Genomic DNA, 20,577 nt, shown 5'->3' on the forward strand with positions numbered 1-20,577 from the left:
TGCCAACTATTACCTGCAGTGTTATGTTTCACCATCTCCATGGTACACAAGACCTGTCACTGTCAGACAGTCCTGGCTGAAAGACGGGACTTAATCTTGATTACAGTCAAACATTTGACTGGCAATTTAGATAAAGACTTGAGTTCATCTGTTTGGGTCTGATGTTTCAGTAGACTATATATATATACTGTGTACGGTCTATAGTTAAATCACAGCTCAGACACACTTCAGTTGGGTTCACTGTTTTATTCAGGTTGTGTTCAAAGCACAGTGAAGTGAAACTTACGGACTCAGCTGAGCAACATCAGTCAGCTCTGATTCCAACATGAAATCTCACAAAAAGCAGTTATATAAATTTGGGAGTGTTGCTTTAGATCAAATACAATATATAAAAAATAAATAAGAGTCTTAATAGGCTTTGGAGTGTTTCATTTCAAGGAGTTGGAAAAGTACGGCTTTGGATACAGTTGGTGTGAGTGACTGAAGTAAAATACAACATAAACATTTTTCACAAACATCTAAAAGAAAAGCTGAACTCTTGGTGATTTCCTGAGAGAAGTCCAGCTCGAGGCACAACAGGATCCACACCACACACTCCAGACCAAATAGGACCCAACACTGATCTATATCAGGTGGGCTCTATATGTGATGATGATGATGATGGTGACAGCAGCTTCTTAATTGAAACTGTAGCAATCTTCCTCCCACAGCTGGGGGGGGTTAAAGACAATTATACTGCTGAACAAAATGTTCAACTCTGCACTGTGGACAGTTTATCTGGAATAATGCCTGAAGTCAATTTAATACATTGATTAAGTTATAGGCAACACAATGTGTCTCCTCAAGACAGGACCTTCCATTAGCACCAACCAGCTGACGCACAGTAAGACTGGAGCTTTCATGGACCCCTGGTGCAGCTGCTAATACAACCTCTGTTCAAAACTGAAGCAGCAGACACTGAGATATTTAATAGTTCACCTCCAAACACACCAGGTCCTACACTTCCCATAATGTTTGAGAGAAATAGTCCTCGTGACGAGTAAAAACTGGATATCATGTGCCCTTTAACCTCTGATTTGTAAACGTTAGGCCTTAAGTGGAGTTTGTAACTGCTCTGAACACAGTTGCATATAGGACACTGATTCGTGTGTGTGTGTTGCAACATTTTTACATCAGGAGACTTAACACTTTGTTTTTCCTGAAGTTAGTTAAGAACTGGGTCACAGATTGCATCTGATTCTTTAAATGAGACAGAAACAAAATCGTTTTGGACACTAAAGAAAGAAAATGAAGTAATGAAAAGAGAAATGGTCTCCACTTCAAATGACAAAGAGCAGCTGTGATGCTGCAGGATCTGCGGGTCCTGATTGGTCTGGACTAGCCGGTGGTGTGTGCCATCTTTGGGAGTTCAGGGGTCCACAAAGGACACTGCGATGTACCGGACACCGGCGGTTGTCGGCAGGCCTTCGTGGTAGTGGGTGAGGCGGCCCGGGTGCATGAGGGCCCAGCCTTTACGAGGAGCCTGAATGGAGCAGTCGTACCGGAGGAACCTGCATCCACCACCCTGCAGTCACAACACGACACACATTATCATCCCACACCTGACAGGACACAGGTTGGGTTTGGTTCAGACTGCATTAAAACTACAACTGTCGCTGGTATGAAGCATTAAGTGTTGTTGCTATGGTTACCTGCAGTTTATTACACCTTGTGCAATGATTTATAACAATATTCCTTTTTTCACAGCAGACATTTTAACTTGTCACAGGTGTAAATAATCAAATGAGTGATGGCTGAATTCCACTTAGCTGCTTCAGTTTGAGGGTTCTGGTGGTGTTCATGACTTAGTGGAACTCTTGAATAGAACAGAGCCCTCGTTGATGTTATTAGTCCAAATGTCTGCTGTGATAAAAGTCTGGTGTGATTCACATCTCAACACACTGATTTGCTGACTTCTAGGCAGCTGTTGGTTTCAGTTAATTTCTATGGGAATCAACTTGTTTGGGATACAGACGGGGGACACAGGAAAAGAAAAGCCTGAATGTAACAAATGCAGAGTCTTCCACACGGGACACAAGGACTCACTGAGATTTGACGAGGATGCAACTCAACTTTTAGATTAGATTTTCCTACCACGCCTCTCAATGCCACATTTTCCACCTGACATCAAGTGAATGCATCACTAAGAAGAGGTTTGTTCTTGCTTGCAACTTCATTACACGTCTGTACAAGTTGATTTTAATAAAACACTGAAATTGACAGAAACCAGTGGCTGTCTGGAAGGTCAGAATTCAACCTAAAAGCAAAAATCAGCAGTAACGTGAGGTACTGTAAATTCTCAAATAGTCGCCTTTATGTGAAACAGGCAGAAAAGAACTCAACTCTGTCTTAATAAAGTAAGTATAATGTCCATTTCCACAACACTAATTCATCAGTACAACAGAGTAAATGTTACTTCACTTATATAGCGCTTTTCAACCTTAACGGTTCCCAGCGCAACTTAGGGTTCAGTGTCTGCACCACCATGCCGCCCCAGAGTCATGTCATACTCACCTCCCTCTCTTTGTAACACTAATACTGTCCTCATAATCTAATTAATTCCAATCAGTTCATCTTTGTCGTTTTTGTTATCAAATCACTGTTCAGCTGCTGTCACTTCCTGCACAGATATTTCACATTAAAAATTTTCAAGAGGCTCAATGGGCATAATACCTCCTTTTCCGTGTGGGCTTTTATTATGAAAAACCTGCGTGAGGTGTTGACCTCCTGCAATTGTATCTTCACAGTGATTGAAAAAACAGCAAAGGGGAAACAAAATAACATTAGTGTTAGAAAGTGTTTCGAGCTGAGGTGATCGTGACTCGACTCTGTTGTTGTACTGATGCTGTGGAAACATTATACTGAATTTAATCTGCCTTTACTCATTCATGCCATAATAGTAATACCGGTTTATATCTCAGAATTTAGGGTATATGTGATTTCTAGTTAATGGCCTATAACAAGCAAAACCACTGGTGTCATTAGAATAATCATTAGTGATCAAATATTATATATACTGTAGTTTAAATGTTTAATTGTAGGATTAATTGTTTCTTCTCAGTTCAGATCCACGTGGCATAAACCAGTAATTCTGTGGACTGATTGTTTAGTCACAGTTTATTGAGGATGCAGGGAAACAACATTGATGCAACAATAAAAACAAGGCTCCTAGCTTCAGCTTCATGTGTCATGCAAAGAAGACAGACTCACAAACACAGAGATGACACAGATGGAGAGTTTGAAACACAGAGGGGGTATAGATGTACATGCCAGAAATATGATGGCATTCCACTTTCAATGATATGATTTCGATTTCAGCTCCATGCTTCAGTAAAACCTTTGTGCTGTGTTGTTCACTACTTTATGTTCATGTGAAAATGTATATTTTCAATCAGTAAAGTTTAGTTTTCCTGTGTTTCTCTGTTGTCTTGGCTACACACACTTAGTTCTGACTCTTTTTTTATTCACTAACCAAATTCCTAATAATTTCTTAGGTTTCTAAGTGTTGTCTGTTTGAGGGAAATTCCACCTTAAAATAGAATTCATTTTAATCTATAAATGTGAACCAGTCTGTCTTTAATATGACATATAATTAATGTTTCCTTTTTTTTTTTTTTTTAAATCTACCTCCAAGTCAGACATCAGTACAAAACCTGCACATGGTGGCCTTAAATGAATGAACTGACAAACTTTCTTCCTGGGACACAGTCATGATTCCTAACTGTCTCATCCCTACTGTAGTCACATACAGTAATGAGCAGCTGGAACTGTTTTGTCAGTCACAAATTCATATCAATGATCCACTGCGTCACTTCAACTACTGATGCCTTGTTTCTGACTATGTTAACTGACTATGTTTCTATCAACTGGTATAACTGTCCAAAAATCATTTGAACAGCACAACGTAAAGTCTGATTTAAGGTGGATTTCTCCATCAAATGACCTGCTAAGTTTGCCAGGTGTTGTCTAATATGAACAGGTGCATGGCTAAAGGGATTATATGTTGGGTAAATAACATGTGGTGCTCGCTAAGTATTCTTTCAGGATGTAGTAACGAGGAGCTGCGTGTTGGAAATATCAGATTTCTACCAACCTCGACACACACTCACCTGGTAATCAAGGCCCCCTTGATTGAGTGCAAGGTTTATAGTGAATGTGGAGGCGTCATGGTGTGGTCTCAAAGAGGGCTGCTCATCTGGTTTATATCTAACTACAAAGGCCAAGTCAAACTGAGCCTGCAAACACACAGACAGAAAGGAGTCATGCAAGCATTCGCACAGAAATTGCTCTCTGACGCAGAGTGTGTGTTCACACACACGTTCACCCCTCGCAGCTGCTGCTCAATACAGAAAAGCATCGGCTCGGTTCCCGCTCCAGCATTCACTTCCAGAGATGGAGCAGAGAAGCAGAGAAAGTGCAGATCACCTGCATCATCATGTCCTGTAGCTTCTACAACCTGCCTGATCCCCCTCATTTACCTGGTAGTCGACGCCTTTGCTGTTGAGAGCTATGTTAATAGTGAATGTGGAGGCGTCGTGGTGAGGGACGAGCAGGGGCTGCTCGTCAGGTTTGTACCTCACCACAAAGTTCAAGGGAGTGGCACACTGATGAGAGAAGACATGTTGGTCAGCAGAGCAGGAACCAATGAGAACGCTGCAACTGATGGTTACTGTCATTCACAATTATACATTATTCAGTTTGTCATTCAGATGTCAAACATAATGCATCACATGCTCTTTAAAATGCTGATTTTGTCTTTCAGATGTTTTTGTACTTAATAAATGATCCATCAATTATCAAAACTGATCATTTTGATTGCTTACAAAAATATAAAATAAAATAAAAAATGTCATCACTAGGTTTTCATACAAGTAACCCTGTTTTGCTTCTCTCTATAAAAAGTAATATAGCACAAGTCGAGTCATAAAAGCTGGCAACATCTCTTCTCTTCAATATTTTTCTTCTTGTTCAGAATCAAACCAGCAGCGAATGTCTCTACTAACAAGTATTGTGTGTGTATCAAATCCTCAGTGCTATAGAGCTCCATTGTTGTCCAAAAACGAAAAAGGTTTGTATTCTTTTAAGAACATTTTACAAAAATCACTAGTTTGTAACTGCACTTTCTTACCCAGTTAGTTCGTTCTCTTCTTTAATCACTGATTTAACAAGGAGGTTGTCAGACATCTGTCTGCTTGTACCAGTCTCTTCCAGTACCAGAAATTCTCAAATAAAATCTGAAAATTTACGTCAACAGCAAAACAAAGAAAGGGGCCTTTATTTCCAATTTCCTCTTCTGTAAGAATATTAGATCATAATTTGTTTTTAATTAGCCGTTAATGCAAACTCAACACCACTCCACTTTCTTAACAGATAAACTGTTTCTAGTCACTCATTATTTCCAGTCGATTCCACTTTGCCACTTTTTTGACTGTTGTGAAGCTACTTGTGAAGCTGATTTGATGTTTAATTAGAAGCTGTCCAGTGGCTCAAAGGGCATAATTCATTTCCTGATAAGTTTGATGAGTTTTAATTTGAAACAAAACATCTGCAGGAAGTGTTGAGTATCGTTGACAGTAGTTAAGCAGCAATAAAAAAAAACGTAGAAGCAGCTGGATGTAATTACAGCCTCTAAACAGTATTTCAGAGCAGCAGAGTGGTGAGTCTGACATGACTTAATTGTTGAACTGATGGAATTAGTGCTTTGGAAACGTTCATTATGCTGAATTTACCATGTGAGCTGTTAAGGTATTAAGTATGGTGGGGGCCATGGCTCATCCACTGTTAGAATACCACCTTTTATTTGAGAATTTATGGTAAGAGTATTTTTTTTCCTCTTTCAAAACAGTTCCTTGGGACACACACATTTTGACACAACACCTAGAAGAAGGTGTGGGATAGTTAGCATTAGCAGCCACCATGGCTGAACAGACAAAAGCACCATCCACAGTATCATAACATTCATCAACAGATAATCCAAAGAAAAAGTTATCACAGTTTGAACTACTAGAGGAGCAAAGTGGGTTTGGCCACAGGTTACAGTATTTTAAAGTTTTCTTGTATTGATAACATTAAAGGACAGGTCAACAGTCTGTACAGGTGCCCATGTGAACACTGAAACTGGTTCTGCTGTAATCATTCCTCCTGTTCTTAATGACCTATAAGAGATTCCTTCCTAATGTGCCTACAATGTCAGAGATGGGGGACAAAGTGATCCACTGTTCTTATATGTCAACATATATAAATATATATCTAATAAATATATTCCAAAGATTTTCTGAAGCTAATATGAGGCTTCAGCATTCGGAGTTCTTCTTTTTAGTTTAAAATTCCCTCTTTAAATTCCTCAAAATAGCAGAATGGGAGTCTCTCTAATAATCTATAACACAGAACGTTTATGTTACTGACATCAAGCCCTTATTTAAGTGTCTCAGTAGAAGGATATCTTTTTACATATTTTTAACAGTTTCTCTTTTGTACTGATGACTGAGAGTTTAATGACCTAAGACGTGCAGACACCTGATGTTGTCTTTGCAGAAAATAAACAGGACTTTTGCTTCGGAAACCTTGGACACCCAAAATAATTCCTCCCACTTTTGCGACTCTACTGGACTGACAGGTGCACTCTGGGAAATGCAGTACAAGCACTACAGGTGCACTCTGCAACAACTCTGGAGACAAGGTAGGATAAATGACGATAGTCAGTTTATAGCAAACATCATCACTTCAGGAAGCAAAACTTCTTCTTAATCATGTTCAACCACCAGGATCAACTTGAGATGATTTAATTGTTAGTATGGGAAATACTATTACATTATATGAATGTCACTTATTTTCATCTCATAAGAATGTGTAACGATGATGGTCCCACCCTCATGCTCAGAAGTCTTACCTTGGTGTAGTAACCGGGATACATTTTCTCTGTTATCGGTGCTATGTACTCCAGTAAGAATTTGTGCCATTCCTTTTCATAGCTGATTTGATTCATGTGGATATCGACTGTGGGGACGTTCTCATAGCCGCCTTGGATTCTGTTGTCCTGACAAACAGGAACATGAATCAGTTTAGAAAAAATCTCAAGACATTAAACATCAGCATAACTTACTGAAAGACTCTTTAGGCATCAGAGCTGCTGCATGATCTGCAGGTGTACATGGCTGCCAAATACCGAACGGCAACTCATTACACAAATAAAGACTGAGAAAGAAGCAATGATCAGATGTGACGCTTGCTGTGATCTACAGAGGGGGCTCCAATTATGTATCTTTATTATTGATGAGAAATATTCATTTAGAGTCACCACACTGATGCAAATCACAAGAAGATGGAAAACAAACAAACCCATATGGTAACATACCACACTGCGTCCTCCTGACCACTCCCCAAAGTGCTCCATTTCTTCAACAATGTGGTCACAAGCAACATCAGAGAAAACTGGGAACCAGTATACATCAGGACAAGGCTGGGGGGACAAAAGAAGACACATAGTATATACTCTGCACTCCACTGAAGTATATATATATATATAATCATAAGAAACACAGAAGGACAAGGAGATTTCAACGCAGACATCTCATGCAGTGATTGAATCTGTCTGTAGGTCGATTTGTGTTGCCACTCACTGTTTCAATCAGCTTGTCCTTCATGATATGAGTGTAGTTCTCATGTATGTAGCGCTCCTGCCAGTCCTGCACGAAACACACGTTACACTTCGTTTATCATTTCAAACTGTACTGACACACAATGGTACTACTATACTGCTGCTAGCAATGCCACCATTTTTACTTCAAACACAATGGCAACTGTTCCTGATCCTGTTGCTGTGCGGCTAGTTATGTTACTGTTCAACCTGCTGTTGATGATACAACAGTGGGTTATAAAAGTGAGGTGTCACTGCAGTCAACGGTGGTGGATCACACCAACTTCTTTATACAAACATCCTCAGTTCAACTTTTCACTAAGACTGTTTTGACTTTTGGATCATTTTAAAAGGTTTTATACCGTTCAGCATATTTCCAATGACACTGCAATAACCACCAACCAACACAACACTATCACCACTACTACAACAGTGCCCAGTTGATATTGGTATTATATTGATCTCTCACCACTGGGTTTTCAAAGATCTGCCACAGATCATTATGAAGATGGCTGCTCTGGTAGTTTTCTGTTGACAGGATGCGACCGAAAGTGTGCATGTTGGTTACATACATGAAGATTCCCTAAAAGATTCAAAACAGGACAAACATTATAACATGCATATTTTACATTTACAGCTATAAACATCAATTTTATAAAAATAGAGCAAAAAAGGAATGAGTCAAAACCAAGTGAAGCTATCATTTACATGCAGTAGTCACTTTGTTTGTTGTTTCTAATACTAATATAAGTCCACTATGTGAAATCCCTCTTTTTGTCTCTTACTGACCTTGTTGCGGATGTTGAGGCAGTACGCCATGTCAGGGTCTAACATGTGTGCTGTAAACAGCTCGTAGTCTGTGAGCTCTGATCGCAAGAGGCTGGCCTTCACCAGGTACACGCTGGACACGTATGGGACGTTCCACACACCCCTAAAAAAACAACACAGACAATTTACATGCCAACACTAGGATCTAAAACCAGGACCAGACTGTGTTAAAATACCGTCAGTTCTCAAATAGCAAGAGAGTACCAGAGACAGAAACTTTATTCCTGTTTTTATAAGAATATTTCCTAATAGGGCCCCCGTAGCTCACCGGGTAGAGCACGTACCATTTAGGCTGAGTCCTTAACGCAACACAACACAAATACTGTTTTATTCACTAATTATTTCCATTTGCTTCTACTTTCCGTTTCTTTATTGCTGTGAATGAAACTTCCTGTACAGACGTTCACATTAAAAGCCTTCAAAGTGTATCTCAAAGGACATAATCCTCCCTTTCCTGATGGGCTTTTAGTTTGAAACACATACAGGAAGTGTTGAATTTCACTGACAGTAGCTTAGTGACAAAAACAAAAACACAGAAAGGAGAAAGCAAATGGAAATATTTAGCAAATTTTTGCAAGCATATATTAAAAACACATCTCTCTACTGCACCCCACCATGGGTTACATGGTAATACTGCACATCTGCAGGGTTCTATACATACGTCACCGTCTAGTCTGTCAATAAAAGTATTTTTTTGCTGAACGTCTTTAGGGAACAACATTTAAGAACTCACACTCTGCGTCCTTGAACGATGTCCACGTAGTCCTCAGACCTGGCGTAGTAGCCCTCTGCACTGAGGGCTCCCCAGAAGTTGCTCCACAGTCGACCAGCTCGAGTTATCATCGGTGCCACAACAGGACTGAGGAACAGTTAAAGGAGAGTTATTATATTTCTTCATCAGGTACAGTTAGAAAGAGATTCACTGTGTGTGGATGTGATACATACAGCAGTCCCAAGACATGAGCTAGCACAAGATTATTATTGATAATTCAGTATTGATAAATATACGTACAGGTTTTGTTCAATGAGGATTTTGAGTGTGTTCTCGTTCTGTAAGACCACTTCGATGTCCACGCTGAAGAAATACTCACAGTCCTTGTCCTTCCGGCACATATCGCTGAGAGGAAGGAAAGACACGTATTATATGTTGTGTGCAATGCAGGCTGATACTCTGCAGGAACAACATGATGCTGCACAGTTGCCTGTTATTAATGCATGTATTCTAAAGAGACCACGTATGATATTGTGAAACTCAGTTTGTTTAGAAATGTTTTGAGCTCAGGATGTGTCATCCAGCCGACGGACCGCAGGTTACAGGAAACTCACAAGCCCAGGTTTCTGGAGGCAGCTCCGTCCATCTCCTCCTCAGGCCCGACAGACTTCACATCCTGATACAGGCTTCCATGGTCCTTCAGGAAAGAGCTGACCTGAGGCTCGTGATGAGGTTCCTACATGGAAAAGACACATAGAGGAGCACTAAATATGCATATATGACAGTTATCTACAGCCAGGCTTTTACTGAGGTGGGGTTACCATCACACCGTCACATTCTCTGTCACTCCCTCCAGTCCAGCCTGCCCCAGTCAGCCGACTCCCTCAACCATCTGCTCATGTGTTTCCACTTTCCCTCGTCAGACCGGCCAGTTTCCACTCACTCCCTGCCAGATCGTCAAAGCTGCCAAGTTGTTTTGTGCCTTTCGAGCCACCGGAACCTGAACTTAACCCTGAACCAGACCCTGAACCAGACTCTGAACCTGTAGCTGCTTGCCTGCCTGTAAGCCTACATATACCTTCACTTCATGATAACACATGTTATTATGGAGCATGTTTGTACAACCAGGAGGGGCAAAATAGCCAGGGGCTTTTATTTTGCTGACAAGCTCATGAGTGTATTTTAATGTGGAATAATAGGCATTAAAAATCAAACAGGTTTATCCCCTGGGGAGTATTAATCCTTTAAACGCTTGCCTTTTTGGCCTGGTTTTCACTTTCTTTATTTACAGGATGCTGATGCAGTCACTACATGTCTTAGCTAAATACATTATTATATTATTTATTGTTATTTTCTGGATATGTCAGGCTGCTCAGAATTTGCATGTGAGTTATGAGTGGGGAGTGCTTGTGAAAAAAGTTTTACACAAGTTTTCAACATGCCTCAAACATCTGTAATATATGTATAATATGTGTATATGACCACAGAAGAGCGCGTCAGTGTTTCAGAGATATAAGAACCATGTTGATGAGACATTCTGAATCTTAGTTTTGTCAAAATAAATACTATAAAAAGCTAATATTCATGGATTTTTCTTTTAATTCATTCTATTTGGGTCAAAACTGCCCTGAGAGTTTGTACTACAGTTTCCATCATGATTTGGATGGGGCAAACACAAAGTATAATGTTGCCATGGAGTCTGCTTTATTTTGTTAACCTAACCCTAATTTTTAACATTTTGGTGAATGTGCATCATGAACGGTCAAGCTGCATTAGCTGCTAGCATGTTAACAGTTCTTGTTTGCATTAATTGGGTTCAAAGGGGTTAATTAACTTTTCTTTTCCACCTCCTCTGTTGTTCATCCTTTTTTTCATTCCTTTACAAGTTCATGTAGTGAATGAAACTAAAAACACAGATCATGTTTCTTTGAGAGAAACATGAGAGAGCTCATTTGAGGCCTTGCAAACATTAATATTCTTGTTAATTTGTGACCAGTGTTTCTATTTCAATTTTGATCAGTGTGTCATTATATGTATATAGGCTTGATTTCAGAGTAAGTTATTTTGCCACAACAGTTCAGACAAAAACAAGGACGAAGTTAGTCTCGCAGACCTATCTCCACTCTTTTGAGAAAGGTCTGGTTAAACCCATCGCCGTTCTGGGATAGGGGAAAAAGACGCTCTGGCTTTTCTGGTTTGTTTTTCTTTAAACCAATCACAATCGTCTTGGGTGGCGTTAAGCCCAGGATGCAGCAACGGCGCCCTTGCAAAATAGTGTCTGGTGGGAACTTGTTTTGGTGGAGTGTTTGCACATGGGGAGGCGAGCCCTGACATTAAAATGGCAAAATCACAGCAAAAGAAAACTACCACATAAAATAATAATATAATAATAACTGCAACGACGTATGTAGACTATGTGAGACAACTTTTACTGTTAAATAAGACAATAACATAACTTGATCATCTGTGTCCTAGAGGTGAAGCCTATCTATATTCTCTGGAGGAGCTCACTGGGCCCGTTAAAACCACTGATGATCCAAATCTTTGTCAAAACTTTCATTTCCATTTTCAGCGTGTAGGCTGCTAGCTCGGAGGTCATGTAGCGACAGGGAAACAGTAACGCACAGATAGCAGAGGGGGAGGAGAATGCCAACTGAAATAGTCGCCCAATGGCAGACTTATCCCAGCAGCCTACATCCAGTCAAACTAGGATGAAGATGATGTACTTAACGTCCTCCTGTTACCTGGTTGTAAATGAAGAGTTTGAGCCTGTTCTTGGGATACTGGAGCTTCAGTAGGCGTTCAAAGAACACAGTGACAAAGGGGGTGGGCTGCTGGATGAAGATGCCGATCACCACCGGTGGGTACTCACTCTCCTGTTGGAGATAAAACAAGCACCCAGGAAACGTCTTACTTCTATTTGGCACCAAACATGGAAAAAACAATTAAAATAATTCTCAATATTGATTAAATGTCAATCAGGAGACGTGATCAGACCTTCAGAGCACTGAGTGGGCGGAGTTCCTCGTGACACACCATGCAGCCGGCCTCAAACGTCCAGGTATTGGGGATATAGTTACCCAGATAGTTGATCTGGAGCTGGGAAACAAATATGTGTTCTCGTAGATTATCACATCTCAATCTAATATCCAGTCAGGCAAGGCTGACCTACTGGTTATGATTCCACAACAATTAAATAAAACTTTATTTAAGTACTCTTTTTGCAGTAAAAAAATCATGTCACAGTAAAAGTCAGAAATGCTTCTTTAGCCTTTAACCCTCTGGGTGGGTGGGCTGCTCACACACAGTGTAACAGGCCAATAGCAGACAGTGTTTTGTTTGCACTATTAAAGGCTCTAAGTTCCTCTTTCCCCTCTGGAGTTTGTTGTCCTCCATCTGAGAAGAGTCTGATTCATCAGGCTGCTGTGTTCAACACGTGATTGGTCAGTTTGGTTTGACAGGTCAGTACCTTGGTTGGTCCGTTCCCGTGGACGGCAACAGGCAGTGTATCGTACAGCACATTTCTGGCTCGTACCCGTCCATCCTCAAACTTCAGCACCACGTCATCTGGAAACACACACACCAAGTTGAGCCTTCACTTGAGTCCGACTTTGTCATATTCCTGTACTTCCTGTTGTTTTAGAAACTGTTTTCTTGCTTTTTAATTAATTTGATTAACTGTAGATTTGAGTAAAATATAAAATGAGGTGGTTCCTGTTTATTAGCTCATCTCGTGGCTGTGTGTGTTAAGACCTTTATTATTTCTACTTCTATTGTGCTGATGTATAATAATAATAAAGGCCTGAGGGGAGGGGAGACAGTAGAGATAAGAGGCCTGTCAATCAGGATGGAGGGTTTACAAATGCTGATCTTTGTTTATGAATGTGTAAAAAGTCACATACAAGTGTAAAAGTGTCTTTTTGACATCCCTTCTAGTACTAGTAATGGCTTCTGCTTCTTTTACACTTGAAAAAGAGACAAGGCGGAGCAGCATTTAATAAAAGGGCTTACATAGTGAGGATTTGTGGGAGCAGGCAGTCCTCAGGGACACCATTCATGCCCCTGGACTCTTTGTGCTGTCTATGTGAGCTTTGACACATCCGCTTCACAGAGAACTCATAAATTCCTTCCTCAGATGGAAAAAATGCTGCAAACACTGCGGAGCACTGAGTTCAGCACATGTCTAAACGTGCCGCTCTGTAACTGGAAATCCCTCAGCTCTGACTTTACTACAAGTCCAGTGTGATGATGTACCGCAGATTATTGATCAGACAAAGACAGAAGCACAGCACTGCCACCAACAAGGTTTCTGAGAGTTGCAGTCCAATTTTCCAAAGCAATGTGACGACGAGATCAGGATGTTGTTGTCATAATATCATGAAAGAACTTAAACATTGTCTTTTTCTGGACTTCAAGGCTGCATTACAGTCAGCAAAGTAGAATATGAATAAAATATATAATAATAATATATTAAGTATTGTAAGTATATTGTCAAAAATCTAGAAATATTTGATTTTGCTGATACGGCCCAGCTGTACTCTCAGCATACCAAAACAAAAGATGTTGAGATAATGAGCAGGAGAAGAAGTTACATACAGTTTCCTACAGGTGTTATTGGAAAGGTGCACTTAACATTTCTGACATAGCAGCAGAGACACTGTGTGTGTCTGGACTAAGAAACATAATTCGAGGCACTCACCGAGGGCTCCATGGAGGTTCTGGAACAATCTGCATTTGCTGTCCAGTGTGATATTTATGGATTTCTGAAACATGGAAACACAACATTTAGTACACTGTAAGAGTTCCAATCACGTCTAATAACATAAACTCCAGCCAGGATTCAAACAGTGAGTCTCAAATAATAGCTGCTTTCGTAGAAAAATATTGCGGGAGATGAAACTACCTGCATTTATCTCACATGTTGAATTCAGTATAATGTTTATTTCCACAGCACAGTTCATCAGTACAACATCCCTTTCTCTTTTTAACACTAATATTGTTTTCATTCACAGATTCATTCCAGTCACTTCTATGCTGCTGTTTGGTCTTTTTTTGTTTACTGTTAAACTACTGTCAATAAAACTCTACATTTCCTGCAGTTGTTTCAAATTAAAAGGGAACAGGAGCGATTATGCCTACTGAGCTACTGGAAGGTTTTTAATGTGAAACATCTGTGCTGAAAGCCCTGAGTCGCATCAACAGCAGCTTAACGCTCCAAAAAAACTGCAAAATGGAAGTGACAGGAAATAATTAGTGAATAGAAACAGCATTTCTGTTAGAATTAGTGCAGTAGAAATGTACATTATACTTAATTTATCAAGACAAGAGGTAAACATGGGGGAAGTGTTGAGTTTGAAAACAGGAACAGATCAGAAAACATGGAGGCTTTTTACTAAAATATGATGAAATATATGAATATATGCATAATAAAGTATCCCAGAAGAATTATATAACAATTTTTAACATAATTGCTATTATCCCTGTTATTATTAGTAGTTGTAGTATTATAAGTGTCATGAAAGAGATCAGTACAGATAAATAACACTTCAGCGTAACACATCTTACTCTTTTTGCTGGATCAATGTAAATCTTGGTGAAGAACAGCTGATCACTGTCATCATCTTCTCCTGTCCAGTCAGCGACCATTTCTCTGACGTTGGGAAGGTAGCCAATGAAACCTGACGACCGAAACAAACCCACAGGAAACGGACAGGAAGTGAGAAAACATGGCGGACGTCTAGACTTGTTTATCTAATATGTCATTCAAACACATCAAGGAAAAGTGAAGTCCTCTGTGACTGATGATGACTACTGCCAGGTTCAGGTTTAAAGGCCTCAGCAGCCCAGCGCTGACTGCTGACTACAGACCTGCTGTTTCTCTGCTGCTATAAAAAGAAATGGCCGCAGTCCTTCCTACGAACATGTGGCATGTTATTAAAACAAAAGGTCTACAGCCACACCAGCCGTAAAAGCACAGTGTATTTGCGTGAGGATGATAAGCAGAAAGTCACCATGTTAAGGGATTTTATGATATCATATGTAGTCTTGATGAAGTCTGAACAATAAGATACGAGGTTTCAGCTGGGGCTGTTTGAGAGTCGACTGCAGCTTTAAGTTATAGGGCCTCTGTGAAGTTTTCTTGTAAACAAACAAAGTTCTGTTTACATTCAGTGTTACTCATTTAATGTCTGCATCCTTGAGGTCCAACAAATGTGTCCAATGTATTTCCTTCCTCTTAAAACATTTACAACTGTAACTGTTTATAACTGTAAATCATGCATTGTTTACATCCATGTTTACCAGCTTGAAGTCTTCTTTTTCACTGCTTTTGCAGGTCAAGCACTGCTCTGCTTAAAAATGAACCTCACCTTGCAGAAGAGGTGTTTCTTTTTCATTTTCATGGCTGCCACTTTGAGAGTCTATAGCCACCACTGTTTCAAACATCAATCCTAAGATCTTGCCTACATGTGTACATGTCCTGTATATCTCTGCTGGACTTAGGTCACAAAGGTTTACTTCAAATTGCTAATTCATAACCATGGGAACCACTGTTACAAACCCAGGTCAACATCAAAACTAATAAATACCATATGTTCCCGTGTCAGTGTGGGTGTCTTATGAGGCAGGACTGGCTTCCAGGCTGTGTATGGCTCCCAATAACATCCATCATTTTTTTAACCTTCTCCCTAAACTGAGCCATCTCTACCCTAAAACCTCAAACACAGAGCATTTCAGGAGCACTACACAGACTGGGAGTAAGCACCTCCTGATGGGCCTGCCCCAGGTGTGTCACCAACGTACCCCCTGAGCCTAGGAACCTGTTGCCCTCCCTGACGTGGGGGTGTTTGTCCTCCAGGTGTCTGTTGGGCCAGATCAGGCTCTCGGAGGAAAACACCACCTTGTGTCTGGCCTGCTGGAACTTCCTGAGCAGCTCTTTGGGACCCGAGGCGAAAACCACATCGTAGCTGTGTCAAACAGGGAGAAAATAGAAAACTTTACTGCGCTGTGTGGCTCAGCCATGTGTGAAGCCAGGGACGTAGTTAAAACAAATGAAGGGGTTGCCTTTATAAGATGCCAGCATGCTTTATTTGGAGAGTTAAGTTGCTGATGGTTGTGTTTACCGGTGTAAAATGACCTGAAAAACATCACACTCTCTCTTGATTTCAGTATGTGTACATGTTTGTTTCAGTGTGTTTAAGGACCATGTCGGTGGGTGTCCATGTTTAGCCTTTTTACAACTGCCATATACTACTATTATATACTACTATTATTACAGTACTTTTAAGGCTGCATTAAATATATAGGTCAACTATTTGGTAAATATGCTCATTGGTTTTCTTTCCAGGAGTAGTAGAGGTGATCAAGAAATGGTTTCAGCACTTCAGAACTCCCCTAAAACAACATGTTATCGTTTTTTACATTGCGGTGCAGTCAAATCTGAACCTCTGCCAGCAGTGAAGACACTCTACCTGTCAATAAAAAGGATGATTTTGTCTTCATTCTTCATCTCCTCCAGAGCCTCTTTAAGGAGTCGAACTTTCTGGCCTCCTCCTGGAGCTGACATGTAGTCGCCTCCCTTCCATTTCTGACCCCCACCAAGAACCTTAAAACATACATACATACATTTACTTCAATCTGAAGAAATTTACTTAAAGATATTCATCCTCAAATACTATTCTTTTCTACCACTATGATAAAATAAAATACCTTGCTTGCTTAAGTTTATTTTTGACAAAAAGCAGAGGCTTGTTTCTGAGATGCAAATGCATTGAAACAGTCTTAAATGTAAAAACAATGATTGCATTAGAGGTATGAAATATGAATTTTATTGTTTTAAAGAACAGATAGAGGCTTTTATGGCTAGACAGCAGGAAAGGGACTCATACCTTGACAGTGTAGTTAAAGTGTTTTGCCGACCTCAAGAAACGCCTGAAGCCATCAGTCTCTTTGGTTGCAACTGTCACAACTATAAGTTTCTCTGGAAGACACAACATTACAGGGGAATTCAGAAAGATGACACTGTAGCATGAAGAAGCATGAAGCAAGCCCGCGGTTCTGCCATACCTGACAGCTTCTGTGATATATGTCTTGATAATCTGTGCATGATGGGAGTCAAACGGTAACAGAGCAGAAATAAAACTCGTGAAAAATACGAGCTTTAACTCATCAAATAAAAAGCACCAGCAAAGCCCCAGCATCTGTTACCACCACATATCATCACATTAAGTATGTATTGAAGTAATAATAGTTAATAAACAGTTGTTATTGTTTTCATATTTGCACGTACACATGGAATTGGTAATAACTCACAGCATTTCATTGTTTTTTTATTGTTGTAATAAGTTATTAACAGCATGGACAAACTATTTTATACAATAGCTTTAGTCATTGTTGCTTTGATGCAAGGAAGTACACTGAAAAATATTTCTACTCGTCACCTATTCATTTCGTCCTGAAGTCTTATCTCCATTACATAAATCTCAGTTTCACCAGGTTTCAATAGAAAAGATCTTGTTTCAAGGTGCTCTAGTATCAAGTGGTATTCATTTCTGAGGGAGACTGGGCTGGAAGCAGCTGCTATTATTACATCAAATCTGGGTCAGGTTTTCTAAAGAAAATGAATCAATACTGATGCTCAATGATTGTTGTGACTGTAATGCAACACATAGGCCTATTGTTATTAAGGAGACATGTATATCCAAATTCGTTGAGACAGAACGAAAGTCTCAAAAGTCTCATTTCAGTTCATTATTGGTCCATAACAGACTTGAATCAACATCATAAGTAACGTTAATATAAGAATATATTGATGTATTGTTAAACTAATAGCAGCGCTGGCTGCCTTGTAGCAGCTCCGTCCACGTCAGCGGCATGAAGCCCTCCTCAGCACCGAGCTAGGTGCTGCTCTTACTCTCATGTGAAGACGGAACTTAATGTTAAACTACATGCATTTCTTTATAAAAGTCTTCTTAATTGGGAAAAGCAACATGTAAGTTATAAGATAAAGTAGTTACTGTCTTTTGCGAAGTGTAAATGACTATTCGGCATGCACCGGGCACCACGAGCAATCAACAAAATCTCAGCTTTTCTCACTAACGTTAGAATAAACGCCTTTTATTCTAGCTAACACTAAATCCACAGTAAGTCGTTTGTTTACTACAAACTCGGCTGTAAACTTCGACCAGCCATGTTTGTCGACAGGCACGGCCATTTATCAGAGTTAGAGGTTTTCTTCACCGGGGACCACATGAACCGGGAACCGAGCTCCTAAAAGTCGCAGCTACAAACTAGTCTGACTTTATTCAACGCCATTATTAGTGTATCTGCAGCATGTGTAGGTAGCACGGTGTGTCGGTAACGGTAACGTTAACTTTAGGGTGCAGGCATAACGTTAGTCCCGGGCAGCATTCCTCACTCACCTCCGGGGACTCGCTTCTCTTCACAGTTTGTCAGAGGGAAAAGTGCGCAGACTAAAACCCCGAGAAACAAAACCAAGCAGGAAAGTCTCATTTTGCAGAGTTAAAGCTAAAATCCTTTAGAGACTGAAGTGTACCCTGTTAGAGCCGAGTCCGTCCGAAGAAGAAAACTTCATGGGACTGTTAACTCGGCCAGCCCCGCCTACTGTCTCCCGCTCTCCCTGTCTGTCTCACTCTCTCCCTCTCCCTCTCTCTCTCTCTCTCCCTGTCTGTCTCACTCTCCATTCTCTCTCTGTCTGCGTCTCTGCCCCCCCCCCTCTGCTACCACCGCCTACTGTCTCACCCTCAGTTTGCCCCCCCCCCGCCCCACTCTCTCTGTCAGCCCCTGTCTCTCAGTCTATCTCACTCTCCCTCTGTCTGTCTGTGTCCCTGCCCCCGTCTCTCTCTCTCAGTCTGTCTTACTCTCCCTCTCTATCCCCCCACTCTCACTGTCAACCTGTCTCTCTCCCCCTCTTTCCCTGACTCTCAGTCTGTCTCACTCTATCTCTGTCTCTCTGTCTGCCCCCACCTCCAATCTCTCTTTGCCTACCTCTCAGGTCAATTCAGTTCAATTCAAAGGACGTTTAAGTTGCCAAAGCAAGTGTGAAATAAAAATATGTACACAAACAGAAGAGCTGTGATTTTGTTGTTACTCTCTCTCTCTCTCTCTCTCTCTCTCTCTCTCTCTCTCTCTCTCTGTCTAGTTGCAGTAGAGCATTAAGAGTAAACCGTTAGTTTTCGGTGTGGTGGTTTTAATATTTCAGATGTCTATAAAACAGGAGGCTCAAGAGTTAAAGTTGCATGAATAAGCCCCGCCCACCTCCAAACTGCGGGGGGAAAAGAAAAAAGCTGTTTGAAAATGATGACCCAGCTGTTCGGTGGACATGAGCAATTGCACGTAGCCTGCACTCCCTGTACAAGTGTGCCTTTGTTTGTTTTCATTTAGTCATTGTAAAATGTAAAAAGACACAAACTAAACTGTAAAATAATAGGAAACCTAACGAGAAAAGACTATATGGATAGATATTAGAAATGCAGACAGTTTAAACAAAACCTGAACATTATAACCATCATGAAGGATAATAGAAATAATTATAGCTGTTCTGTTCACCTGTCACAGGTTGGACTATAATAGTATGTTTTTTTGGTATCCCTGCTCTCTGAAAGATTAATTGGGGATGAACCACCTATTTATTAAAGATTGACTGAGTATTAATGAATGAATAATACATTAATATTAATGATTGGCGTAGAGACTAAATGTTAGGGGTTTCTTGGACCAGGTGAAAAATGAGTATGAACAGTATGTACAGGTTTAATATTAATAAATTCCACTGTACTATCATACTTGATGTTACACCTCTTGATTTTGTTGGCACACAGTTGAATCTTTAAATTTCCTCCCAACCTGCTTTGTCAAGAATTTATATTCTCCGAGCCCAAACTGAGACGACGTCATGATTTCCTCAGACTCATCCAGAGCCACAGAGGAAGTCATACAACTGTTTTCACAAGTTGAGGAGTCCTCACCATGACCAGTAAACTGAACCTGATGGGGTACCTGTTTGTTTCTGGTCACGGGCCTCTGTTCCCTTTCTCTGCCCACATTTCCTGTCTGGCTCTCAAATATACAGGTTAGCTAATAGTGCTACCTGGTGGTACCAAAGACACACTATAGTAAATACTACAATATAACTATTACTTTAATGTCTCTTTTAGGGATAGATTTCAGAAAGTAGAATGGAGTGTCTGTTTTTCAGTTTAGTAAAATATTATTTTTATGCTAAACATCTTTGAATGTATTTAAACCTATTTTGCAATAATAAATAAATAAAGGTAAAATGTTTTCTAACACTTGCTAATAAAAGGGATGCCCAGTCAGGCAATTTTTTAGATTTTAGTTATTT

The 20,577-nt window shown here is 40.2% G+C and overlaps 1 protein-coding gene across 1 annotated transcript; it reads right to left on the reverse strand.

Annotated features, from left to right (window-relative positions):
• Window positions 1–1,281: 1,281 nt before the first annotated feature.
• On the reverse strand, window positions 1,282–18,725 carry plod1a (procollagen-lysine, 2-oxoglutarate 5-dioxygenase 1a). The gene is made up of 19 exons (XM_070910023.1): window positions 18,635–18,725; window positions 17,102–17,193; window positions 16,685–16,818; window positions 16,017–16,180; window positions 14,781–14,893; window positions 13,915–13,978; window positions 12,685–12,782; window positions 12,213–12,314; window positions 11,960–12,091; window positions 9,830–9,951; window positions 9,516–9,620; window positions 9,237–9,362; window positions 8,465–8,606; window positions 8,145–8,258; window positions 7,659–7,724; window positions 7,394–7,498; window positions 6,929–7,075; window positions 4,149–4,274; window positions 1,282–1,564 (listed from the first exon to the last, which is right to left on the reverse strand). The coding sequence occupies exons 1-19, from the start codon at window positions 18,723–18,725 to the stop codon at window positions 1,409–1,411; spliced, it is 2,199 nt and encodes a 732-aa protein (XP_070766124.1). The 3' UTR covers window positions 1,282–1,408.
• Between the last annotated feature and the right edge of the window lie 1,852 nt (window positions 18,726–20,577).

The sequence above is a fragment of the Enoplosus armatus genome, chromosome 8 (genome assembly GCF_043641665.1).
Source record: "Enoplosus armatus isolate fEnoArm2 chromosome 8, fEnoArm2.hap1, whole genome shotgun sequence".
Taxonomy (NCBI): Eukaryota; Metazoa; Chordata; class Actinopteri; order Centrarchiformes; family Enoplosidae; genus Enoplosus; species Enoplosus armatus.